Here is a 27,428-nt window from a genome sequence, read left to right as displayed (position 1 = left end):
ATGTTCATAATGACTTGGCAATCGAGTATTGGCTTATCCTTTTGCTGCTGCTGCCAAAAACTTAAAAAAAAGAAAGAAAAAAAAAGAAAAGGAAAAACTGGGCAAAAGCAATCAACGCATCTCCCGACTAATGGAAAATTGGCTGAAGTGGGACTGAAGTCGGTGGAAATTCGAGGGAAAATTCGCCAAATTGAACTCGAGCAACTTTGTCATAAAATGAAATTGCAAGAAAAATCAACGAATGGGATAATCAGAATAAGGACGGGGCATCGCCATCCATCCGCCCGATGGGCCATCAAAAAGGGGCAGGCAGACGCTCTGTCTCTTTGTCTGTGTCCTTTTTATGCCGTCCCTCTTTTGACTTCGAATTTGCCAATTTATTATGCGTGGTTTCTTTTATTCTGGTCTCTCCTCTCTGTCCGCCTGAAAGAAAGGTTAACAAGCCAAAAACGACACAAATCAAAGGAAATTCTCTGACTCGAGTCTCTGTCTCTGTCTCTGTCGCTGCAGGCGAATGCAGATGGAATGGAATCAAAAGCTTATAATTAATCAGTTCGTCTTGGACCAGGGAATATCGCATGCGATTTCTGTCTTAGAGCCACGCAAAACAACTCCAAGCAACTCTTCAAGCGACTGTTGCTGTTGGTGCTTTGGCCTATAGGAAACTCGTGCTGTATCGTGTTCTATCGTGTGCTATGTTCCATTCCCATGACGTTCCATTCCACACGTACACAGGCAGCCAACGTGGGGGCCAACTGTTGGCGCTGTCTGGCGTTCTGGCATTCAGTTGTGAAAATTCTGCCGCGTCGGTTGTGTGCCCAGGCGCACGAACAGCACTTTTCCAGGCCGACATTTGCCGACGGCGTCGGTTGAGCATAACGGTACCTTTCAATCCTACGTGAGCGTGGGCGTCCATGCGTCTCTCCATGTGTGTGTGGGTGTGTGTGTGTGTGTCTCTGCGTGTGCGTGTAGCCGAAGTGAAGTGCGCTGTGCTCGTCGTCGCTATGAATGGATGGTCGTGATCGCAGGCAGCAGCAGCAGCAACTGAAGAAGTTTCCATTTTCCGATTACAATTTCAGTTCCGGTCGACTCTCGACTCCCTTCTGCTCAGAGCAAACGGACGACCAACCATCCAATATTGTTGAATATTCCCCACATTTTGGTACCTGCGGGTGATTGTGGGTGATGTGATAAACGACAGTTGCTGCTGCTGCTGCTGCTGACATTTGAAACTGGCGCTCAATGCTGCTACGTGCTTTCCACAGAAAATAAAAGAATACAATGCAAAAACTAAAGAGGCGAGAGCCTCAAAAACCAACAACAACAATTAAATGCTATTATAATATTCGCAAAAAGCGAGACTATAGTGTGTGAGTGCATTTATTATGCATTCGCCAGCCAGTGTGAAACGAGTGTGAATGCCTTTTATGTGATTTTATTGTGTTTTTGTGTCTTTGCGGCAGTGCCGTGCCGCTTGTTCTGTTCTGTGCGGCTTGGTTCCTTGTTTGCAAATTGTTTTCCCTCGTTTCATTTAGTTTCGTAATTTCCCTCATTAGCAAACAATTTCGTTTGGCTGTCATAGAACAAACAGCATTGACAAACTGCAATTTTCATAATTGTCCCGCTGTCAGAGTGCCCATATGCTGAAATAAACATATCTGTTTATAGATGCAGCCCAAAATATGATGTCAGCCAGAGATCGAGCTGTCGGGCTGTTTCTGGTTTCTCTGTGACAATATTGCTCAGCAAATAAAACACATTTCCATCAAATTCTAGCGCAAACAAACTATAAATTTTATGAGCCCAGCTTAGCCACACTTAATGGAATATTTCAACCGAATGTGGAATAGAACATGGCGAATTTAGTCAAAATGCGTGCAATTATTCAACGCCTGACAACCAATTAATTGGCAAAAGAGTGAGTGCGGCGCAGCGCGGAGCGGCGGCAGGCAACATTGAGAACAAACGGGAGAACAAACAGCTCGCGGCAACAAGTCGAGAGGCCCACAAAAAGTTAGGCAGGCAAACTGTCGAGCCGGTTAACGCCTCCCAAGTGCATCAACAAACAGCAAACAGAGCGGCAGAGTGGCGGCAGCGGCAGCGGCAGCGGCCACAAAAACTTGACCGATTTTTCAATCAATTCGGCGACGGCCGTGTCGCTAATCTCGCCCAGAGAGCCCCCTCCCCCCCGCCGTTTACAATCGCCATCGAAATCGCGATGATTTATGCAGGTGAGTCGCACCTACATGCCCCTATGGACATATAGATCTACGATTACTGGGTAGTTAGCTGGTAAGAGTCTGGTAAATGTCTGTCACAGGCGCAGGGAACAGCAGTTTTCGAATCCCCTTCAAATAGTTAGATAGATATTTCCATGAGTTTCGTGGCATCCCATATTCAGAACATCGCACTCTATTCTTGCCACAGTTGAAATTGCCGCTAGCGCCGTTTAGCTATGTAAATGCGTGGAAAGACGGCTCGGATGGAGTTGTGGTTAGACTATTGGAAATTAGTTTAAGTGCTCGACAGACTCAGTTAATTGCAAACCCATATCAACAGCCATGAGGGGCCCGCAACGTAATTAGCAGACGAGGGCAGGGGAGTGGGGAGTCGTGTGGCACACAAATTACAAAGCAAAACCGAAAAACGAAAATTACAAAAATACAATCGTCAAGTGTTTTGTGCATTTGTGCGGTTTTTTCTGTCTAGAGCCAGAGCCGCAGCACGTGCCCCATTCCTATTCTGGTTAGAGACAGTGTTTATTCAGTGGCCTTTCAGAGTGTCCTAATTAACTAAATTGGTTGCCCTGTTGACAATGGAAACCAAAGTGTGACCGACCGGCAAGAGTTTCGTCCTTCTTCCTTTGGTTATGCCGAGTGTGAAGCTTAACAGACACAATGAGCCGCTGACAGGTGAAATGGGGGCAAACAATGAAAGTTGTTTTGACAGGCCACACAAAGGGCCGCAGTCCGGACTGCCGACCGAAAGGAATATCCAATAATACGGACAGATGGCTTGGCAGTTGAACACAAGGGAATTTCAATCTTTCCAAGTGAAAGGTGAATTAGGTTTTCCTTAATTTATTGTAATTCAAAGTAGGAATAACCCAAGCACTGAGACACTCCAGCTGTCGCTTGAAGTCACGATTTTCCGCCCTTAATTAAGCCCCAACTGATGAACCGGAGTCTACCCTTTAAACGTTTGTTTTCCCTATTTTATCCGCCGGAGCAACTACCGCCTGGCTCTAACATAATTTTGTGTTATGTGCAGCACTCTGTGAAGGCATTCAAATTGCTTCCTTGTCCGAAAGAAAGCGGAAAACAACAGAAACAACAAAGGCGAGGCAGCGCCTACGTGCATAAGCCACCGAAACCTGAGATTCTTTCGCTCAGTCGACACAAAAAAGAGCGTCAGCATAGAATTGTGCAACACCCAGCCCAGTCTTGCCACTCGGGCCCCCACTGGGGCGCGGCAGTGGCAGGGAGGAAGGGAGAGAGTGGGGCAAGCCCACACGTACATCGAAACGAAGCGAAACAAACCAGTTGAAATATATTAATGGGGCGGGAATGAAATTGTTTTAGGTGTTTTGCTGCTCGGAGTGTGTTGGCATTAAACTTGGCATTAAATAACAATAACCCAGCAATAAAACGGGGATGGGGGCGGCAACGTAACCCTTTCACTTTCGCTTTCCCTTTCAGTGTCGCTTTTGTTTTTCTTTTCCATGTGTGGTCCTCCGCTGTGTTTTCGTGCCATTTTGCCGCCTTATTTCAAAGTTGTCACCTTACCCTTATGACCCCTGAGCTTCCCTGAGCCTCATATGCTCAAGTAGGCTTGCTCATGTAGCAAACAGACAATGGAAGGGCACCCGGAAACAAAGGAGCACAGCGAAAACTTCATTGCGTATACGACGCGTGAGCCCCCCAAGAAGTCTCCCAGTGTGCGATGTCTGCTCAATGTATTTGGCAATCGTCGAGCACTTTTTATGGCCATGCCAAATTTAGGTTTGTCTTTTTGTATACCTTTGGATGCTATGTGGCGCGAGGTGGAGTCAAATTTTGTGTAGAAAGATCTCGTAAAAGTTTTGATTGACACGCAGTGGCCTGCAAATTAACAGCTCATTCCGATGCAGCCACAAAGTGGATGCCAAATGAAGCATGAGGAGGCAACGACCAACGACCCAACGGTCGTGGCAACGGCCAAGAGCCAGCCAGTGGCAACTGGAACGGAAATGAGTTCCACTGCTCGTGGCGAGCTTAGCACTTGAAAAATCACCTAATTCATTTAAAAAAGCACCAGAATGTCAGAGCCAAAGGCGAAGCGAAGGGACTCCATTTGCCAAAAAGGACGCTGTCGTCTGGAGAAGTCTGCCAGAAGTCGCCTTGCTTGGCTTTTATCTGCAGAAGTCGGATACGAAACGAGGCGAGGAGTCGACAAACTAATTTAAAAATCCACTTGCTAAGCGTTTCCCACCTCCACGGTCCATCGACCGGGAGGTGGGACCACTCTGGGGCCACTCTGAGGCAACTCAGGGGCAACTCTGGGGCAACTCTGGGGACTGGGGTCTAGGCTGGGCCGGGGATATATATTTTTTTCATTTCTTGCCTTTTATGATGATTTTGCACTGCGTGGCAATAGTAGAGCAAACATTTTAGCCCCCCAAGTGTTTAAATATAAAACGGAAATGAGCTTTACTCTGGGTCCTGCTCCGCTCTCTTTCTTCGGGCCGAAACGTGCCCAATGAACTGGAGCCATGAACTCGTCGAGAACTTCTACGAGTGCCATTCCGCCCGCCCAAGTGTCTTCCCCTCCTTCTCGAGAGTGTTCGAGTGTGTATATGGAAATGCTAATTAATGGCTGAAACTTTCTTTGCCAGACACTTTTGAATTAATTGCTCACCTACACAAGTAATTCCATTTCATTTGCCTAGCCCGTTGCCAGTTGCCCATTGCCAGTTGCCGTTTTTGCAATTTTTATTGCCTCTTCCAGGCCAACAGAAACAGAAACAGAAACCGAGAGCGAAGTCATCCAGTCATCCGATATTCAAGCGAATTGCCAGACACGAGCCATGTTTGGGATGCCAGCCACGCCCGGACAACCGATGGAATTGCATTCTATCAGACGATAATAAAATTGCATTTGCATCGAATGCAAAATACAAAAAAAAAAGACACAAGTATATTTCTATATCCGACGGATATGTAAAAGAAAAGCAATTTATGGATTTGGTTTCAATTGTTTTGTCATTTTGATTGGCAGCTTGAATTGGCATCACAGCTCATCCATTTGGCAGGTTTGCCAATGTTTTGTGTTGCGCTTAGTCTGTTTTCGATGTCAAATGTCGGGGATTGCCATACCCATTGCCATTGCCATTGCCCTTTGCTCTCCGCCCTTGCCAGTATCATTATGTTGGATGTCGCTTTCAGATCAATGCGATATTAAGTCCGTCATCAATGAAATTTTACCCCTGCTCCGTGCTGACAATGGGAATCGAATGAATTGAAAATCGGATTCGTTTCGTTTCCTGGGTGTGTGCCAGTATGTAACTGTATGCGACTGTAATTAATCTAATTTGCAGTTTTCCTTCCCGGGAAACATCTGGCTTTGTGGCCCGCTACGTGCGTGTGGGGTAAAAGCCAAAACCAAACCCAGACCCAGACCCAGACCCAGACCCACTGCCAGATCCAGAGCAAATCTCTGCAACCGTCGAGCTGTGAATGAATGAATGGTGGCTTGAGTTTATTCATGCATTCATTATAGTGACATTCATTAGTTAATTGATCAGCCATGGCGGAATGCCAGACCGAAATTTAAAAATGTAAAACATTTTCCCGGCACAAAATCCAAACACAAATTATTTCGCACATGAAAACCAGCAAAAAAGAAAACACAAATTCTGAAAACTAAACAAAAAATATAAACAAAACATAATACGACACGGACATAGACAGAGAGAGACAGGGACAGTTGCATGAAAGGAAAAGTGGGTGTGGGTGTGGGTGTGGATATGGGTGAGAGTGTGTGCAAACAGAGGGGGGAAAGTGCCCAAAGCGTTTTCACAGTCAATTTTCTATGTAAAGCCAAAAGACAAGACAACGCCTGCCATGTGTGTGTGCATAGGAAACGGAAAGGGGTTATGGCTGTTGGGGGTGTTGGGTGTTTTAGTGTAAATTTTTATATTTCGTTGAGCATGGCACATAAATTCTTTTGTTAGTTCTGGGATAAGGCCATCAGAACGAGCCCACGCTCTCACTCTCTAGCACTCTCTGTCCCGCTCTCTGGGTGTGTTTATGTATGGGTATTTGTGTACATTCAGGACAGGAATAAGCATAAAAGCCTTAATGGCACACATTTAAAGTAGTTCTAGGCTGAATGAACCCTTAAAGTACAGGTCCCCATGCGATCGTAGCCGGACTGGACTGACACACTGCACGAAAGAACTGGTTACTGCGAAAGAACTGTCGTGGATCCTTTAATGAAGAAGCTTTGAGAGGTATGCTCTTATGTCCATTATCCACAGTGGGATAAGACTAGGGACCACTCAACCACGGAGGAGAACTCTAGTAGGTTGAGGTCTTAAGAACTCCTCAATTATCACCATTCGGATACCAAAAATTGTCAATAAATCCTTCTTAGCCAAGAATGACATATATGCACATAAAAGGGTTCTTTAAAACACATCAATTATGCCTAAACTTCTCTCCTGAAGTAAATATCTATAAAATTGCGCAAATAAAACTACTCCAATTAAATACTAAATCAAGTTGCTGTTCAGAACCTCTCCATACAAATATCCTCTTCAACCCAAAAGAAAAACTATATTATAGGCAATCTGTTAATCTTAAATCATCAAAGTCAATTATGTACGAGTACATTTGTACATCAAGATTAACAATAATAATATTTAACCATCATAAACTTTTGATACTGTAAACAAATGGGAGCCAACCCGACCCCAGAGTACAGAGAGATGTTTTTCCTAGCCGTGCACGTTTACCTTAACAGCAACACAATGAAAATGAAATGGAAAAAGGAAGAAAAACAAACACACAAACAAGTACACAAATGAATGTGAAGGGCGGGGAGGCGGGGAAGGCGAAGGCGGCGGACGCAAATGTAATGACACTTAAGTGGCCCTGAATCTCAATCCCGATCTCTTTGCAGTCGAGTGATTTCGCCTTGTTAACAACGCCACCTTGCCGATGACGTATAGAGGTATACCGAGTACGTATAGTTTTTGTTGCTGTGGCAACTAAGGCACTCCTGGATTTCTTTATGGCCCTTCGGGGCCTACATTTGAACGGGCTAAATAATTTATAGAGCTTTTGCTTATGCTAATATTTGGGGTTGGGAAATATTAGATTCATATTTAATGGCTCTTAAAGTGATTTATTTTTGGAAAGTGGCCTGCGTAAATTTATCCCTGGGATCTATTGTTCACGTTTGGTCTCCTTGTGGGTTCTTGGCCCATAAAAATTCATGTTTTTTTATCGCTGGAAATATATTTTAATGAAATTCGCTTTAATTATATTGTTTTCTCTTCGCACAATCCCCCATTAGATGTCTAAGCCACACACACAATCCTTTTGACTTTCATAAGCAGTCCGGAACCAAAGCCATGACAGCTGTTTGTCTGTTTGTCCTGTGGCTGCTAGTAACCAGAAATGAGAAATGAAACTTTTTCGACGTATTCGACACACACATCTAATTAGTTGGGAGCCCCGCCATCATTGTGTATGCAACGCACAGCTCTATATATATGAATGTATAACCCTCTAATTTGCTGGAAGTTGCTCATTTCCGACTACGGAGGAAAATGGCTGCACATGACATGACATCCCATCTGCAGTTTCCCACTCTCCCCCCGAGTTTCCGCCTCGGAGCCTTTGAGTTAATTTAATTTAGCATATTTAAATTGGATCAGTGCACGATGAGAATGATGACGATGTTTTCTTGGCAGAGTGCATTATGTCATAATGGCAGACAAAAGTGTCCGCTAATACGTAGAAAGCAGGAGAATTATTATGCAAATGCTCGTTAAATATACATATCTCTGGACTCAGGACATATGTAGCTAGAGATAGAGGAGGATGGAGGTACAGAATGAATCAATGCTATCGTGCCGGACAGCCATAAGGCAAATATGCATATATTTATTAATAGGTGCCCACTCTAGATTGTCCTGGGAGTGGCTGATGGCTGTCGCAAATGAATAAAAATTAGCCAGGCCTAAGGGCCAAGAATTCTGAATGTCATTAAATACAAATTATGGTTATTAGCAGATTTCGGGCGAAGGGCCACAGGCCCTGACAATGATTTGACCTTCTTAGGCGCCAGAACGCGCCGAAAATTTAAATGACGCATTCGGACTGTGGACTGTGGACTGTGGGATCTATATTCATACTCGGTACATACAGCCAGGATGATTTTGGATATTTGGAGGCACGTGGCCTCATTATAATATTCCCATTATAAATGCGTGAACGCGTTACTAGGACCTTTCCGGCCGGGTCGCGCCCATGACTTATTCAATGTTTACCGTGTTGTCAGCCATCCAGCCGGTCTGGCCAACGCTTTAGGCCACGGTCAAGGGGCAAGCTCAAGTTATTAAACATTGATTACCTATCGATTCCGGCATTGTTGTAGTACATGTTTGTCTGTCTGTCTGTGAGGGCTGGCGGAGACTTCGAATGGAATGGAAATGGAAATGTAAGAGGTGCCAGCAAATGCAAATTACGTGTGAAAATGCAATTTCTCATCTCTCCGCAGTTGTGGCCACGCAGTTTGACATTTCATTTCGGGTTCCTGTCCCCTGCCAGCTGGGAAAGCCGATGTCAAGCTGCCTGAAGGAGTGACAGGCCGTGAAATGAGCGAAGGCCAAATAAAGGGGAATAAATTGTAAGGAAGCAAGGAAGCAAGCCCATGCTGCAATGAGCCTTTCATCAGTGAAAGAGAATTGGGAATTGGGAAATTCTTTAAGGTTTACCAAACTTTTAAATGCATTTTCAAGGCAAAGAAAAGCTTCTGCCCCTGCTGCCGCTGGTGCCACTGCCACACTCAATCAAAATTGAGTTATTTGTCAGTTTTTCTTCTCGGAACTTGTATATTTATTTTCCGCATAACTTTTCCATGGAATGCAAAACTTTGGGGCTACCTATAGAAACTGTACAAGTCACTGGAGAAACTTCCCCGGAAGGCAATTAGCAAATTCTGATAGCTTTTGTCATCGCACAACTGAAAAATTCAAAAGAAAAACAATTGGATTTATTGATTGTCATCGACAAGTCGCCTGTAAGACTTTACGTCCGTCCCCCGTCGCCCCCATCACACCTAAGCTCTCTATTGATGCTGACAAATCTATATTCTATGTGCCATAGGATTTTTGGGAAACAGTAAATTTATTGACAGCTCCAGAAAAATCAAGTGCCAGCTCGAAATTTCTCTTGATACGAGCAGAAGACAGCAAAGCAATTGACGTAGAGTCTCTATCTCATGGTGGAAATGAATGAAAATTGCGTATACGACATGTTGTTGCGAGCAATTGACAGCCTTACAATCTATTTACAATCCATATTTACCAGCCCGTTACTCTACCCTCTCGCACTCTCTCCATTTGCAGGTTATTTGGAAATTTCCGACAGAATTCCAGAGCATATATATTCACGACTTATACATATTTGATATGTAAACCACGAATCGTGTAAACAATAGAGTAAACATTCCACAGGCCGGCGATATTGGAGGAATCCGCTCCGTTTGACTTGACTATTCGTGGGCGTGTGCATATTGACATTGACCCCCCACCGGCGGTACGGTGTGCCACACAAATTCGCTGTTCTGGATGGAGACAGAGTGCGGGTGCCGTGGCCCACGAGACGAGAACGGATCAGCTGGAGCAGCGGCATCGGCGGTGGCAGCGGCAGCGAGACCAGGAACAGGCACAGGCCCCGGCCCACAGTCAACCACAGCAGCCACGACAACAACATGGCCATAAGGGAACAGCAACGAACAAACTGTAGTTCATGGTTACAACAACCCAACAAACTGCTGCTATTGGTGAGTGATTCAACAGGGATTGGGGCAGTAGTTAAGGCGCTACTTTCGGGCGTTAACAAGAGTCCCAACTTAAGGTTCATTCTTATCCCGATTCGATCTGGGTCAGGACTTTCCTGATTTCTCTTTCAACTTTGGACCAACTACAATCAATCAAACGGAATTTGAATGCGACTCTATTTGCCCTAAGGACTTGCCGGGACGGGAATGGCAAGCATGTCGCGGACAATTAGTCAAGCCTGATGTTGAAATTGTGCTTGCTGTGTGTTAAAAATTTAGTTGGCAACATTTCCTGTTATTATTTCCGCTGCGCGTTTCCGCTGTGGCACTGTGGCACGCACGTTCTGCACGTGGCTTCTCGAGGAGTAAACTGGGCCCAAGGAGGAAGTTATTTCGTGCAGGAGCTGAAGTTTCAGTTCCAGTGGGGGCACGTTTTAGTTCTGTTGTCAGTTGCACATTTGGCCGATGGAAAATATGTCCCTCGTGGCCTTTTCTGTGTATCTGTGTGAATGTTGCAATCAACTTTGACATGTTGACGCGTGTGTGTGAGTGTGCCCGACATTGATTATCTTGTAGATGTGCCCTGTCTGTCAGGCTGTTTGCGTTGCACCAGCAGCAGCATCAGAGTTTTGTGTGACGCTTAGTGGAGTTACTGTTGGGCAAATGTGCGCCAATAAATCCAGCGCCTCAATCTACATGGCACTTGTGGGTGGAGCAGCAGCAGCAGTCGCGGCATCAGCAGACGACTCTGTCACTTTAATGCTCCGCTGAAAGATGCTCGTAAAGTTCAGACACACACGTCGTACGACGTCTCGTAAAACGACCATTACACACAAATTTCAGGGAATGTGTGCAAGTGTAAGTGAGGAAGAGACAGATAAATCGGTAGAATGAGATCTGTTAATGGCCCCAACTACTTAGCAATATCAGGCAGCTAAGCCATTAATTCAATTTTAATTACTTAAAGCAATTTTCATCATAAATCAGTAATTCAATTTAGCCCAGCACAGGCACAGGCCTCCTCTCCTGTATGTCCTTGCCAGCAAAGCCACTCAGATGGCACTTGAACAATTCTTGAATTCCAGGCCTGCAAGCTCATCGAGTGGCTTTAGCCTGTCATTTGCATTTGATATTCAGCAACGTAATAGGTAATTATGTTCGTAAAAGAGACATGACAATGGCAAAGAAGGCTCAAGTGATTTCGACAGAGGACAACAAACTCCGTCTGCCAGACGACGGCACGACACGATACGTATGGTTGAAAATGTTAAAGTTCAACTCTATCTCTATGCCAACCATTTAAGCGTTTGTAATTGGGGATTTCTGTGTGGGTACGAAATTTTTGGCGCTATTCGCTCCCAATTATCAGAATTAAATTAAAAGTTTTTGCGGCAAACGGTCGACAGGCGGCGAATTGCAGTTGGCAGAAATCAGCAAGCCGCAAAATTGTTTTATCTGCGTGTGGGGTCTGTGTATAATGGTCCGCTTCCGCTTCCGCTTCTGTGGCCCCCGGAAAATGTTGCGTATTTTGGCATTTTAATTCTCTTCCAACTCATTTGGCGGCGAAACTACGGGCCTGACATGGCTTGTTCTATCCTGTTCTGGCCTGGCTAATTGCTGGAAACTGTATTTTGTGCTGCCACAAATGTTGTGGCATAGTTGAACGGAAATGTTTCCGCACTGGCTGCAGTTATTGAATTTCTTTTTGGACTACTCTTGACCAAAAACCTAATTTCAATTAGGATAAATCATTATAATGCAATTTCCCTGGGGGTTCAAAAGCCAGATTTAATTTAATCACTCAATTTGTGGTTATTATTTTGTGTGTTTAAGGGATCAGAATTGACTTGACTTCATAAATCCTTTGAATAATCACTCATGTTGTACGAGTTTTTTGGATTCTGGCATTATCCGGTAGCTTAACAAAATTGTTGTAGTGTAACTGGCACTTGACTGGGAATCCTTTGGTCTTCATGTTTTCCTTTTCACTCCCTTGTGTAATTTCCCTTGAAATCAAATTTTCAGCAATTTTCCCTCGGCGTTTTTTCCTTTTTTCCTCTGTGCATTCTCACTCTCCATTGCCATTTCCGCTCTACTCGTGTGCAACAAATCAGATTCAGGCTCTCCTCCTTGGAGAAGAAAATTAAATGAAATTATACAATTCTACCTATGTTCTTGGCGAATGAGGAGTGCTGCTTCTCAAATACATATTATTTTTTGCTTGAAACAATGGTACTTTATGCTTCATTTGTATGCACAGTGCTTTGGCATGGCTCTATACCAAATAGATATGGTGAATCTTGCCGATATTGCAATTAGGACATGGCGGAAAGTAAACTTGTGGGTCAATGGCGCATCACTGGTGCATTCATCGCCGCACTCTAATGGAAAACCTTAATTATTCTTCGTGCCCTGTCTTCGTTGAGTGGCTGGCGAGTCTCTGCTCTCTGTCGACTTTACGTGTTAAGTGTCCATTAGTTGTGTCAATACCATCCAGTCCCCTGCTCTTCCTACTCCTGGTCCTGGGTAGTGCCTGTGTGTCAAAAAAAGTAGAAATTTCCCAATCAATTTGGACTAAAGCAAACGCTCCCAAAACCTCAATTGGAGGGTTTCGATTGAGTGCAACGCAAGGGCTGGTCGGGGCCACCCCCACTTGAACTTAAACATTGACCTAATAAATAAGGCATCATTCAAGGAGAGGACCCCTCTGCTCTTTAAAGCCATTGGAAATTTATGCCGCCATAAATATCATTATTTTTTTTTTAACGCCTTTTGACAATTAATTTCCATCTAAAGAACTCTGTTAACTTTTTAATGCTGAGCTAATTAAATTTAATTTGCTTCAAAGCTGCACCACCTCTCGCTCCGCATACATTAAATGCTCGGCTCGGCTTTTTTATGTCATCGTCAACTAGGCGTATGCGTAATTCAACAAGAGACCGGCTGGGCTGGGCTGGTTGGCATGGCAATACCCTTACCAGGATTCCCATATCAGACGTTTTTAGTGATCCAATTACACATTTTTTATCGCTTGTTTGTGTTCCGTGAAGGTAACATAAAACAGCTGATTCTGTGGTTTGCTCTCATACATTCTTGCACTTTTTAAAAGAGTGTACTAGGCATATTCAAGTGAAGAGAAGCGCGAAATCAACGCGTGGGCTGGGCTGTGGGTAAAAAGCTTTTACAACTCGCTTTAAATGTCAATTATTTATTATACTCGGCAACTTAATGCTGGCAAAATTCAGCCTGCAACTCAATTTGGGCATTTCCCATTATTAGCTGCCACAAAGCGAGTTTCGGCATGCAAATTTTATATGCGAACAGAATGCCGCCATGGACTGGGGGAAGAGGCATGGCCGGGTGCCTTTCTCCGGCACGGAGCTTGGAGCTTGGAGCGTGAATGCCTTTTAAACTTTGCAATCGGGGCAACAGCATTTTGGCTCCTGCTCGTCCTTGCCACTCGGCTCGGCCCTTCCATATTGTTTGTCATGTGAGTAATTTATGCGAGTTCAGTACACGCATTCCCTGTCCCTGATTGGCTACCAGCTACCAGCCACAGCTACCGCTCCTGGCCTGGCTTGGCCTTCCCGAGTGCTGGGAATATTCCATTCAGCCAGCACTGTGAAAATTTCTCCGAGTGTCAGAGGAAAGGCAACAGCAGGCCCGTCCTTCGCCTGGGGCTGGGCTCTTAGAGGATTAAATAACTCATATGGATGTTGGCCTTGAACTTCAACTGTAATCAATGCTGTTTCCAGCTCTATGAGTAATTTTAAAATCGATACGACTCCTGCCACACATACGTGCTGTCTTTGGCTTTGCTTAGATGGGCTCGTTCCCATGGTTGTCCACTTTGTTGTGGTCACCAGAGGGTCACTTCCGTGTACAAATCCCTTACATTGATCTTTACACAGCAAAACAGGTGTTCATTAGCACATCCACATTCACAGCCACAGAAACGTACCTCCGTTGGTGGAACGTGCCAAAAGGTTCGCACAATCAACAGCCATATATTGTACTTAGATCGGGCTTAAAGAAATGTATACTTTAATCGATTTGTTGCGTGTTCTGAATATCGCGTACCCCCGCCCAATTATTTCCCGAAATATCGAACCAGGGGGTGGCTGCGTGCGTGCCTGCCCGGCAGTCGGCAGAGCCATTAAAGTCAAAAATAATTTCAAATATTGATTAGTAGCCAAATTGTGCGCATAGCCATCGAATGGCGCAGCCAGTTGGCAGTTTATGGCAGCTGATTGCTTGTTTAGCTCGATTTGTAGTTTATCAAGTTAGATGGCATGTTCGATGGGCGCCCTTCTCTCGCTCTCACTCTCAATAAAGAGCCGTGTGCATTGTGTGGAATAGCAATTGAAATGCAGCCAACGATGATGCCGATTCGCATGCCAATTCATTCATAAATTGACTCGACGCGAACACTGCGCACTCAATATAACCCCAGTACAGTGAGGGATCGCAATTAATTATGGCAATTAAATTGCAATGTCCGTCTGCCGGCTGAATACCAAGTGGGGTGGGGTGGGCTCTCAGCCTGGTCAGCTTTACTCGTGTTTCCGCCCGCATTTAATTTTCAATTATTTGCACAGGTCAGCTCTGGATAACACCCAGAGATGGCTTATGCCGTCTTACAAAACAATTAAGCAAATATGCCAGCAGGCATTATGTGCCTGCTTCCCTTCCACTCTCCACTCTCCACCCACCACCCTCCTCTCTCCGTATTCTCTTTCCTCTGTAATTTTACATTTTTTTTCCATTTTGGTTGATGGAGGAGATTTTCCGATTTTCCCTTCTGTGGAAAAGTTTATTTGCCTGCTGGCGCACACAACAGTTGAAAATAACAGAACATCGAGCGTTACTCGAACCCGAGTGCCTTTCTCCTAATTAGAAGCACTGCAATCCTCGTATATTGTTGCACAGTTTCTTTTTAATTCAAGTTTCTATTTAAGGATCCCAATGATTGTTAGCCAATTTGTATGTTCGGGTTCTGTGGTCCACCCCAGTCCCCAGGTCGGTCGATTATTGTTCTAAAAATAGGGACAGTGTCTGAGCGAAAAGCCGTAGGTACTTAATTTAGAGCACACGCACATTTTCTTTCAGTCGGTCTTTTCCTGGGGTCCTGCGGTATTTATAGACCGAAGTTCTTTAATAAATTAATTAGGCACGCGAGGGCCGGTTGGCCCTGACGGATTGTAGCGGCAATCAGTCGAGTTGCGTGGTAACCTTCCTGGTCTTTGGATTGCAGGTGGTGAACACGGATATACAGCCATCTGAAAAGTACCGCCATGAATGAGACAGAGTGCGAGGATCTCATCAAATCTGTGAAATGGACGGAACCAGCCAATCTGATCTCCCTGGCCATACTCGAGTTCATCAACGTTCTGGTCATTGGCGGCAACTGCCTTGTGATTGCCGCCGTCTTCTGTTCGAATAAGTTGCGCAGTGTTACCAACTTCTTTATCGTTAATTTGGCTGTGGCCGATCTACTGGTGGGTCTAGCGGTGCTGCCCTTTTCCGCCACCTGGGAGGTGTTCAAGGTGACTATACATACATATATATATAATCTCTTTTGAACATTTAATCAATGGTTTTCTTTCGGCGTTGGCAGGTCTGGATATTCGGCGATGTTTGGTGTCGCATTTGGCTGGCCGTCGATGTCTGGATGTGCACCGCCTCTATTTTGAATCTGTGTGCCATATCCCTGGATCGGTATGTGGCGGTCACGCGACCCGTCACCTACCCAAGCATCATGTCAACGAAGAAGGCCAAGTCCTTAATCGCTGGCATTTGGGTACTCTCATTTGTTATTTGCTTTCCGCCCCTTGTCGGCTGGAAGGATCAAAAGGTGAGTGTCGACCCACAGTCCCAAGGCCCACAGCCCACCCACAGCCCACCCACAACTGACCCACCGCTGACCCAATCCGATAAATTAACGAGCGAAACGCGGTTTGTCTCTGCCAAAAAGTGAGACGGAGAAAGGAAAACAAAATTGAAAGTCCGTAAACTGTTTTTAGCACGCCCAATCCTCATAAAGAACAAACTAAAGCCCGCTGCTAAAAGTTTTTTGGTGCCCCAAACTGTGTGGCCTCTTCCATGGAGGGTGGCGGTGGGGGTGGACGACTGTCATTGACACCATTACGGGTGAAAGTTGTTGCCCAACCGCAATGACGACGACAACGACAACGACAACGACAACCTCGTGCTAAAGACTGCAATCTGGCTCATTTGTGCCAAAATTACCGTAAAACAAGACACGAGTTTGTCCCTTTTGTTGGCCTGCCATTGGACGGGTCTTCTTCTAATTTCTGCCTACATTCAGAACCGCTTTTCCACAGTTTTTGGCACACATGCAGGCCGTACACTTTCTTACGCAACGGCAATGATAATGATGTGTTATACATGCCCCAACAACAGAGCCATGGGGGCGGAGCACAATTTATGAGCAACCTCTCAGTGGCTCAGTAATCAGTTCAGCGAAGATAGCCAGCCAGCCAGCCAGCCAGCTCTTGGCCCGGCTCCAGTTTATGGGTCCTGCCTTTTGGCTTCGTTTATTTGGGCCTACGTTGTGTCTAACGAAGACATTCAGCTGGAAGCTGATGCATGATATACGGCCCGCCTAGCCAGACATATCAATCTTGAGGTGCTCCTTGGTAACGGACTTTGGTGATGGTGGATGGGACTCTTTAGCCGCATAGCTGCACACACACATGAAAATATATCCTCCGGGCGGAATATTCGTGCGCACAGTCGACTCCATTCACGGCGCCGCAGCTGAATGCAATTGAATGCAGTTGAATGCGCCGCCCGTTTGAATGAATGGCTGGCGTTCTGTTTGCTTCAGCATGGACTTTTTGGTCCATCGATTATTATTATGGTACTGCCTCTCCTCTCCATATGCTCAATTCAATTTCGATTCAGCTGCAGCAGGCGGCAAGAAGGATGGGCACAACATGGGGCAACATGCTTTCACATATGTATTCCCCATATTGCTGGGGGCATTCAGTTCAGGCGGCCAGGGAGGGTCGCTTGGAGCTCGGCTTTGTTACAACGAACGGCGAGATGTATGCTACCTTTGTGTAATATTTATGCACAACACGTAACCGAGTATATTTCGCAATATAGCCCGACCCGCAACGCTTTAAGTTGCATTTTTATTGGCTTCTTAGCGAAGTGAACAGGGTGCCAGCGCGAGCACAGAATTTTAATGGACCAACCGCTCTCAGTGGAACCCTCTAAATATCAAGTGTCATAACATGTAACACACATAACACGACCCTTTCTCAATCCCCTTTCCAGGCCGTTGAACAGCCGACCTATTCGCGGGGAAACTATACGCTTTTCTATGCCACCACGATGTCAAGCACAGAGGATGGTCAACTAGAGTTAGATAGCATTAAGGAACAGGGCGAGCAACTGGAGAGCTCCGCCCGCACTAGCAATGGCAACGCCTACAATCCCTACGATCCCGACTTTGCCCCCATCGATGGCTCCGCCGAGATACGGCTAGCAGCCATGACGACCCCAAGCAGCAGCAGCACCACCACCAGTACATCGCCCCCAAGTCTGGCCACCACCGAAATGGAGTACAACGTGCAGAACAGACCCCAGACAACGCCGGGCAGCTGCCCGTGGAAGTGCGAGCTGACCAACGATCGCGGCTACGTACTGTACTCTGCCCTGGGATCGTTCTACATACCCATGTTCGTGATGCTCTTCTTCTACTGGCGGATCTACCGGGCGGCCGTGCGCACCACGCGGGCCATCAACCAGGGCTTCAAGACCACCAAGGGTAAGTTGAATCCGATTCGGAGGCAATCCAATATACATACCCGTACACCCGTAGCTAACAGACTCCACCAGCTCTCATTTGGACACAGTTTGTTTGAAACTTATTCAATTGTCACCCACGATTTGTCCTAACTTGTGCGTAGCTTAGCCATTCATTTCAAACCATTTACTCGTACTCGTACTCGTACTCGTTCGATATACTACCAAATAAGTAACGTACTCACGTAGATAGTTCATTTTATTCTCTCAATATCGATTGCTAAACAGTTTCAAATCTCTCGACGTGTAGACAATAGTGTGACGTCCCGTTTGTCCCATTTTATGTTGGTTATACAAAAAAAGTGTACATTAAAGACATGCTCACAGACACATTCACAGACACCTCAGTGCCGTCGTCGTCGTCCTCGTCCTCGTCGTCCTTGCCAGATACAGTACTCCCTCCGAAAACCATAAATTGTCAGCCAAGTAAATAACAATTGTATGTGTACGTTTACATTTACATGTGTGTGTGTGTGTGTTGAACAAATACTTTTATGAGGAACTGTATAAATTGACAAAAAGCAAAAAGTATACAACTAAATTTACATATGCATATATTCGTATAAATAACTACTCACACACACAGTCACACAGACACGTTCACACACTCAGATACACACACACAATCGTACATTTATTGTCGGCATTTTGTTTTTGTGTTCACAACATAAATAAACATGCTAAATAACATGGAAATGAGTAAATATAGGTATAAATATACATATGCATATAGACATAGTCGAAGCATAGAACCCGCCCGACAAACAAAAAATCAACCCCTAGAGCCGATTGGCCATATCTGATTTAAATATAAGCCAGCGACCCCGTAAAAACCCAGCAACAATTTTAATTCTGTATAAATTGGATTATCTTTAAAAACCCTGTAACTGAATGTCATCGAAAATTAACAATGCCCAAATGCTAAGTACCTCATAAAATAATTTTAGTTTAGTCTACCCATGTAAGTAACCACGAAATCTCCACTTAAATCTGTGAATAATCTCCTAAGAGCCTTAAAATATCGAAAGCCTCACTTGAACTCATCGCAAACCCATAACATACGCACATACATACACTGTCTGGAGTTTCCATTAAAGTTTCCTTTTCCTTGTCCCAAAAAACTTTAAAGTACGCCCAACATTATACCAATCATATGCTCAAACGAGAAGTCACGCATTATAATTAGCATTATTTCCCATGATGAGCAAAAACCAAAAAAAATCGATGGATGCTGAGAGAACAGAGAACACATCAAACAAATCGGCTTAGATTCTCGTATAAAAAAAAGCAGCCTGGATTAAATGAAAGAAATTCAGCCATTAGAGTGAGCCAGAGCTTCTCGGAATACGCATAAGAGTGTGGTAGAGACATGAAAGAGGGTCCCCCTGTTGCTGTCTTTGCAAATTGCTGTTTTCCTGGGGCTTGTCATTTTGGGCTTCGTTGTTCTGACTTCCCATCGAAATCTGTTTGCTGGCGATAATCCTGCCCCAAACACATTCTGTTTGAAGTTGCTGAAAAGGAGCTGCCGTTGTGTGGCACACATTAAACTGTCATTAAATTTTTATTTTAATACGAGTATTTCTTGCACAGGACTAGGGCCACGACAGCAGCGCACTTTCTTCCGCCTGATCAGCTCATTGGGCACAACTCTAGTTTGTTTCCCTTAAGCCCCTCCTCCCCTCCTGGCAAGCCAAGCGCACGCATTTGGCGATAATCTGCAGCTCCCGAAACAGCCAGGCTGGCTAGTTAGTCAGCCCACCTAACGAGTGACTAACTGACTTCATAACGAAAATCAATAGCCGGCCTTCGTGCACGTTTCTCGTGGAAGTCAATGTTCTATCTAATTGATTGGTTCCGGAAACCCAACCAAAATCCATTTATCGTATACTCATTTTGTGTGTGTTGGCTAGTTGACGCTGAAATGCCTTTAACTTAGCCATAATATGGCCATAATTACCTGTTAGTACTTTGCTTTATAAACCAGTTTTTAGCTAACATTTTCACAAGTGAACTCCTTACATGTCTCTGCCGTTTGGTTGCTTTTAAAGTCCGTGGCGATTTCTGTTCAAAAATGGCGCTAAGCTTGAGCTAAGACAGCACTTAAAAAGTGATGGCTTACATTGGGGCCATATTGAACCCACGTTGATCCTCCTTCTAACGACAAAAATAAGAGAAACTGGTAAGGCACGCCCACGCCGAAGTTTATATACATTTACTTTACTTTGATTTACTTTTGAAGACATGACAAGAGGTCCGATTTTGGTATTTCAGAAACCAAAATAGCATTTGGAAAGCACAGAAACAGAAGGACATATGGCAGGACTATATCCAATCAGACCTTCAGACCTGAGCAGGAAAATCCTTCCTTTTGTGCACCAGAGCCCTCTGACCAATTTAGAACCCTCTTCAAGGGTATACAAATGCATTTTGGGGGCCAGCTTCTTGAGTCTACGGCTGATGCCAGCATGGCTGCTCTCTGCTAGCCGCTGAGCTGTTTTTGTTTTGCAACTGTCGTGTCGTTAGTTGGCGCCAGATTTGCCTCACACTCACACCCACAACCACTTACTGACACAGTCAAAAAATCAGCGTGTGGCAGCCTTGAAATATGCTTTGTCTACACTTCGTCACACGCATACATACATATGTACTACACACAAATGGGAGAAAGCTGGCTATAGTTCTCTGTATGTGTGTGTGTGTGTGTGGGTGTGGGCCACTTGTCCGTGCGTGTCTTGCCGCAACGTTCCCGGCAGAACGCAACGGAAAAAGTCTAAAAACCTTCCGTGACACAATGCGGGTGTTGCTGATGCTTTTTGCTCAGTTTTTTTCTGTTTTTTTTCTGTATTTTTTTTGGATGTGTCCCACCCATTCCACACGCCTGTTTAGTGGCTTTTGAAGGTAATCAAGTTTCAAGTTCAAAAACTTGACGAGGTTCATGGTGTGTCGACCACTACAATGCACCCGATGCCAGAGCCAAGCGGGCGGTAGGTCTGGGCGCTGTTATTGTTAGGGTTTAGAAATTTTAGAAGTGTGGCCCTGGCCCTGTGTCAAGAGCAGAACGGAACAAGAGGAACTTTCGTGAGAGCTGCCCGTGGCAGTGGCAATACCTCGCCTTGACTTGCAGCCGCGGCGAGTCGTCGTTCAAAGGTCAAAAGCATATGACAATCAGACCCACGCTCGTGCAGATCCACAAGAGGTGGCCCGGATTTTTCGTTACGGCTAATTGCCGTTCATTCAGTGTTCATTCAAATTGCAAACTATTTATTTATCATTAAATGCACTTTAAATAAATGCCAGGTCTCTGAATTATAAATGTCAAATTAATGGCTGAAAGCTGATAAACAAGCAATTTGAATCAAAGGGAAAAAAGGATAATCCCAGGTACGCCCAGGCCAACGAGTATCTGTGTGTCAACAGGATCTATGCTCGTATGCCGGAATGAACCTAAGTAGAAAACAAAAGTAATATGCATTTATTTAAATCAACAACGCCCCAGGATGTGGCATGTCCACGGGCCATGGACACAGTCCTTGCCCACACACACCCACGCGCAGGACTAGAGACCGTTTGCTCGGATTCATATCTGGCTGTATTTACATACATTGGGATAGAGCGGTATTATCTTTTCTTTTTATATATTCCTTATGTGTATACAAATTGTTTGTTTAGCTTTCATTTTTTGGGGGGCATATGGATAAAGGGAAATCAATAGTGTATCCTTTTTTATGTACAGTCGTATGCCCCACATATGCTGCTGGCCGGACCTCTTGTTTGCTATCCTCAGCCTCAGCCTCTGCCACTCGTTTACTTCGTTTGCCTATATTCATGGGCAAACACAATTTTCTTTCAATAAGTTTAATGGGGTTTATGCAAATTGAAATGTTGCACGTTCCGCCTTAAAATAAGATAATACTCAGAGGCACTCTGTTGTTTAAACACACACACACAGCTCTGCTGCAGAAAATGTTTATTTATGCAACGAGGCCTCCAGGAATTAAAGCTGGCAATCAGTCGGGAATTACCAATAAATGAAAAGCCTCTCGTAATTAAAATCGGTCGCATTTCATACGGAAATATATCAGATTTCTACCAAGGCTGCGTTCATTATCCATATCATTTCTGTCGGATACATTTCGCAATGCTGTATAATTTGTAGATCCCTTTTTAATGACCCTTCCTGCTTGACGACCCTCGATTAATAAATAAAATTAGACCAAACAATCCCTGCCCTCGGGGCTGAGCAAATACCCTCGATTCCAACACGTACAAAAAAGAAAACAAATAACTCCCCAAAGAAAACAGAACCAGCATATAAATAAACCCCAAAACAAATTAACAAAGTTTTTAATAGCAATTAATTACTGTGGAAATTCGAAAATCTATAATACCCGCCGAATCATCATTTGAGCAAACAAAAGAGAACAAACAAAATACATTTAATGAATTGCAATATTTGTACTTTTTACTATTGTACTATTACTAGCGTTTTTTATAATGGAATGAGACCCTTTTCTCTATAAATATATCTGTATTGATGAACGTAGAACAAACCTTATAATAATCAACTAAGTTATTCCACCTTAAATATCTTTAATATTTCAATGTAACAGTTTGTAGTTAGTTATCCGCTCTCTCTCTCTCTGTGAAGTGTCAGTCTCCAGCAATTTTAACCAAGAAGAAATGTTTCTTGCATCTACTATAATGTTTTTGTGAATGTATCTAACTCAAACAATAACCACAACCACAAAACAGCAAAAACAAACAACAGCAACAGTTCGTTCATTATACTACCACATGTCCCACATGTACTATACAAACTGAATGTTTTAATCCGTGTTCCTCTTACACCAAACACCAAACACAAACACCCTGAAATAACTATGATACACCCCCCGTTTCACATGTGGTCTCATCGCGAAAGACATTATTCGTTTCGACTGTCGACAAAAACCCCCTCCACTCACTAATTGCAGGCAGTCCCCGGGAGTCGGGTAACAATCGCGTCGACGAGTCGCAACTGATACTGCGGATCCACCGGGGACGTCCTTGCAGCACACCGCAACGCACCCCGCTCTCCGTGCACTCCATGTCCTCGACTCTGAGCGTGAACAGCAACGGATTAGGTGGCGGAGGCGGAGGAGGAGCTGGCGAGGATCATCATCAGTCCATACCGCAGACGGGCACGCCCAAGCGAGCCACCTCGATGCGTGTCAGTCGCCAGCGACCCGAGAAGGTGGCCATCAAGGTGTCCTTCCCCTCGACGGAGAACGTCTTGGAAGCACAGAGAACGGCAGGCCAGCAGCCTCCACACTCACCCCACTTTGCGGTCATCAGCAGCTCCAATGGGCGACGGGCCTCCTTCAAGACCAGCCTCTTCGACATTGGGGAAACCACCTTCAATCTGGACAACACGGCCCAGTCGGCCACGGACTTGGAGAGCGGTAACGCGGCTGCTTCGACGGCAGCCAAGAAGCGGGCGGGCAAGCGCAGCGCAAAGTTCCAGGTGAAGCGTTTCCGCATGGAAACCAAGGCGGCCAAAACGCTCGCCATCATCGTGGGTGGCTTCATCGTCTGCTGGCTGCCCTTCTTCACGATGTATCTGATACGGGCCTTCTGCGAGAGCTGCATCCAGCCGACGGTCTTCTCGGTGCTCTTCTGGCTGGGCTACTGCAATTCGGCAATCAATCCGGTGATCTATGCGCTCTTCTCCCACGAGTTCCGCATCGCCTTCAAGCGCATCGTCTGTCGCTGCGTGTGCACGAGGAGTGGCTTCCGGGCCTCGGAGAACTTCCAGATGATCGCCGCCAGAGCTCTGATGGCTCCAGCCACATTCCACAAGACCATTTCCGGCTGCTCGGACGATGGCGATGCCGTGGACTTCAGCTGACTAATCGGTAGCTATGAGACGAGCTCGGGACCGGGTCCGGGTCCGCTTCAGCGCACATCCTCGCTGCCGCAGGACTCCAGCGATGCGGGGCTAGGGGACGAGGGATCTGGCAGCACCCGGCGGATACGGCGCGGCGGCTTCTGCAAGGGGCGCGTTCTCTGAAGGGGCAATGCATTTCGATTTTTGATACTTTTCGACTTTTGTAAACGTCGCGAGCAGCAGTATCCCGCCAGCATCCCCCTATAAAAATTGTCAGTATTCGCATTGAACGACGTTGTAACTGTATGGCAATAATTTTCATGTATTTACCTAGATCTAAGACTATGTTAAACTACTTACTATATGAGATACTCGTACAGATACATAACTACTTATAACTATTCGTATGAGGCACAAGATACAAGATACACGATAAAAGCCGACTAGCCATAAGCAGCCCATTGTTTTCAGTTCTGTTGTGTACATGTGTTAGGCGCAAGGACAAAACTCTCATCAAATTAGTTACATAACAGATATAAATATATATATATAGGCATATGTGTATGTGTGTGTGTATTGCAGCTGTGTGTGTGTAAGTCAACTGCAGCTGCAATAAAAACGACAGCAGAGAAAAACAAATCGAAATAAATACAAATAAAGAATACAAAAGCCAAGAACAAGTGCCGACAACGAAATGACCAGAAATTGGCAAAATGCCGGGTCTATCAAGGTAGCGACAGCCGGTCTGTGAGGGAAGTGCCCTGAGGCCCGCGACCAAAGACATTCCGAATCATCAAAAGAGAAGTGAAGCCACCATACACCACACCAAAGATGAAATACCCTCTCAATACACAGTCAAGCTGCTATCTGCAGAGGGACTTGTTAGCCTCCTACCAGCATCGACTGGAAACACACACAAAAATGAATTAGATTCTTAAGCACATAGCCGTTCAAGCTTGGTTCTTCATTCTACCGGCTTTAAACGTAGTGTAGAGAATTTTCATTTAACGCTTTTCCTCCTCGCAACACACATGAGTGGGCTCGGTTTCCTTTGACCCATATGGTCTGGTGCTCTTCGACATCAATGACACTCCGTCTTGTCCACTGGACAGCATCGGGTCAAGAGATTCGATATTAAATTGCTCGAAGAGTACCTCGGGGCATAAGCTGACAGATTGGCTAAGAGCAAGAAGTGGGCTTAGAGCTATCGCTGAACAATAAAGCTGCTTTTAATTCTTCAAAAGCCAAGGCAGGAGCAACAGCACAATCAGGAGTAGGGAGTGGGAGGGGGAGAATCTCTGATTATTCATTACTTGTCGCCGGTCGAGTACTCGTAATGAAAATGTATTCAGCAGTTAAACGTGCGTATGAGTAATAAATGCAGAGCAAGCGATGGCTGAGGCATATGGTGCACTGGGGGTGCGATGATTATGCAAATGGCTGTGTGTGTGTGTGTGTGTGTGTGTGTTAATGAAATAAAGTTCACTTTGAAGGCGGCTTAAAGGCGGCTACACGTCTTGCCAGGATACCAGGGGTTCGGGGGGGACACGGCACTACTCGTACAACATCGTTGAGTGCTTGTCGCGTTTATGGGAAAACATTTGCATAATTACGCGTTTAATTTGCTAAAGTGCAGGCTGGATGGCAATGGCTGGCTGCCCCTTTGGCAGAACGCCAGGCCTGACACCCGACGCTCGACGTCTTCGACGAGAAGTGCGTGCAGGACGTGACACGGGGCGTATGAGCGATATTGAATATGTGAGGGATAGCAAAAAATACAACACCCTCCTAATGATAAATTTATTCATACTTATATGTCTGTTTATCTATTCCTGTTTTCCGTTCGAACAGGCTCCAAGGGCATCGGATCACGCTTCGAGGAGCAGCGCCTGACACTCCGCATACACCGGGGAAGGGGCTCCAACCAGCACGACTCCATGCACAGCAACGGGAGCACCCAGAGCACCACCACTACCCTGGGCACACCCTCACCAGAGCGACTGTCCAAATATGCCACGCGCCGCCTTCACCACCACCACGACAAGATCAAGATCTCCGTGTCCTATCCATCCACCGAGAACATCCACGAGCTGACCCACGGCGACTCCGGCCGTGACAGGCGATCCTCGGGCAACGCTCTCTTCGCCGTCCACTACAACGGTTCGAGTGGACGCGAGTCAACGGAGTCGCAGCTGTACAGGCAGCAGCATGGAGGTGGCAGCTCCTGCTACCTGCAGGTGGGCAAAGCCCTGCCCGAACTGGGCAGGCGTCAGAGCAACACCAGCGAAGGAGGTGGAGGATCAGGACACTCCCGTCCGGCCAACAAGAAGATGGGTCGGCGGAACATCAAGGCCCAGGTGAAGCGCTTCCGCATGGAGACCAAGGCGGCCAAGACGCTGGCCATCATCGTGGGCATGTTCATCTTCTGCTGGTGCCCGTTCTTCACGATGTACATCATCCGGCCCTTCTGCCAGGACTGCGTCGACCCGCTGCTCTTCTCGGTTCTCTTCTGGCTGGGCTACTGCAATTCGGCGGTGAATCCCATGATCTACGCCTTGTTCTCCAAAGACTTCCGCTTCGCCTTCAAGCGCATCATCTGTCGCTGCTTCTGCTCCCGCCAGAGTGTCTCGCTGAAGAGCTCTCGTCGCGGCTCCGACATGTCCGCCATCCGGATTCGGGCACGGACACCCAGCATCACGCCCAGCGCGGCGGCCCACAGCTTTGGGGACGAGAGCGAGCTGCACCACTCCGAGATGAGCAACGACCCCAGGTGACGTTCGTTTGGGCCCAGCTCAAGCTCGCAGAGCAGCTTGGGTGGGTTACGAAAGACGAGCCTCAAGGTGCCCGTCTACGAGATTTGCCATCCGCTGGTCATGGAGACGGCCTGCTACTCCTACGTGGAGCCCTCCGGCGATGCCTCAACCTCGGCAGGGAGCGGGCCCAAACGGACCCAGTTGTAGCCACGAGAGCTGCTGGCGCTGCGTGGCCTGGGAACTGGTGCGGTTTCGAGGCCCAGGCAGCGACCAAGGCGCATGGTTCGCATCGAGTACAGCGATGCGAGGGTCTAAGCCGGGATAGCATAGGTAGAAGAGGAATGCGCCAAGTGCACACACAGTCTTCGACTACAACCTTCCTTTGATATGAATGGAACAGGCTTTGGAGCAGCAGCCAGCCTATACTACTCGTAATACCCACCATTGTACATAGACATCCTGTGAATACCCCTTATCGACTATACGTTAGCCTAAGCTGGCCAAAGCGGCGATATGTCTGTACATAGTTTAGCTAGGATATGGATATCGCTGTCATTTGAGAGTTGTACCTTTAAACTTCCGTATGAATAATTGTATAATGTATGATACTCGTAAGCCAAGAAACCAAATTGTTGCTACTGGCAAATAAAAAACATTACCCCGTGCTAAAGCAAAACAAGAAGCAAAAAAAAGAACATACAGCTAAATTCATAAATAGTCAAGTGTTAATGTTGTACTCTCAGCTCGAAGAGCTTATTCCGATAAATATCTGTGTGTCCCGAATACATAATCGATGCAATAAACGAACCCTGGCATGCCCGAAATAATATATATAGATAAAGGCATAGTACATATTACCCAAAATATACGATTCTCAAGTTAAACGTTTTGTGTGCTACGAAAAATAAATGATGTTTAATTTA

The 27,428-nt window shown here is 45.8% G+C and overlaps 2 protein-coding genes across 3 annotated transcripts; both read left to right on the top strand.

Moving 5' to 3' along the window:
* The first annotated feature begins 695 nt into the window (after positions 1 to 695).
* LOC113564918 lies at positions 696 to 10,031 on the top strand. Its single transcript, XM_026984346.1, has 2 exons — positions 696 to 898; positions 9,725 to 10,031. Exons 1-2 carry the CDS (start codon positions 696 to 698, stop codon positions 10,014 to 10,016), a joined length of 495 nt encoding a protein of 164 aa, XP_026840147.1. The 3' UTR covers positions 10,017 to 10,031.
* On the top strand, positions 9,998 to 27,428 carry LOC6598700 (octopamine receptor Oamb). 2 transcript variants are annotated; one of them, XM_026994870.1, is made up of 5 exons: positions 9,998 to 10,053; positions 15,305 to 15,596; positions 15,668 to 15,904; positions 17,356 to 17,848; positions 25,604 to 27,428. In XM_026994870.1, exons 2-5 carry the CDS (start codon positions 15,345 to 15,347, stop codon positions 26,524 to 26,526), a joined length of 1,905 nt encoding a protein of 634 aa, XP_026850671.1. In that variant the 5' UTR covers positions 9,998 to 10,053; positions 15,305 to 15,344; the 3' UTR covers positions 26,527 to 27,428. The 2 variants fall into 2 exon arrangements, with proteins under 2 accessions (XP_026850671.1, XP_002023954.1); XM_002023918.2 differs by lacking the exon at positions 25,604 to 27,428 and adding an exon at positions 22,860 to 25,024.

Source organism: Drosophila persimilis, unplaced genomic scaffold (genome assembly GCF_003286085.1).
Source record: "Drosophila persimilis strain 14011-0111.01,24,50 unplaced genomic scaffold, DperRS2 tig00000000-arrow-pilon, whole genome shotgun sequence".
Classification (NCBI taxonomy): domain Eukaryota; kingdom Metazoa; phylum Arthropoda; class Insecta; order Diptera; family Drosophilidae; genus Drosophila; species Drosophila persimilis.
The sequence above is the reverse complement of the archived record's forward strand: the minus strand, read 5'-3'. Positions and strand labels throughout refer to the sequence as shown.

Bases quoted from the DNA above. Each gene is read 5' to 3' on its own strand.
- LOC113564918 (XM_026984346.1), top strand. From the start codon at position 696: ATGTTCCATTCCCATGACGTTCCATTCCACACGTACACAGGCAGCCAA. The intron at 899-9,724 runs GTGAGCGTGGGC...AACATTCCACAG, and splicing joins ACGGTACCTTTCAATCCTAC to GCCGGCGATATTGGAGGAAT.
- LOC6598700 (XM_026994870.1), top strand. From the start codon at position 15,345: ATGAATGAGACAGAGTGCGAGGATCTCATCAAATCTGTGAAATGGACG. The intron at 15,597-15,667 runs GTGACTATACAT...CGGCGTTGGCAG, and splicing joins CCACCTGGGAGGTGTTCAAG to GTCTGGATATTCGGCGATGT. The intron at 17,849-25,603 runs GTAAGTTGAATC...CCGTTCGAACAG, and splicing joins GGGCTTCAAGACCACCAAGG to GCTCCAAGGGCATCGGATCA.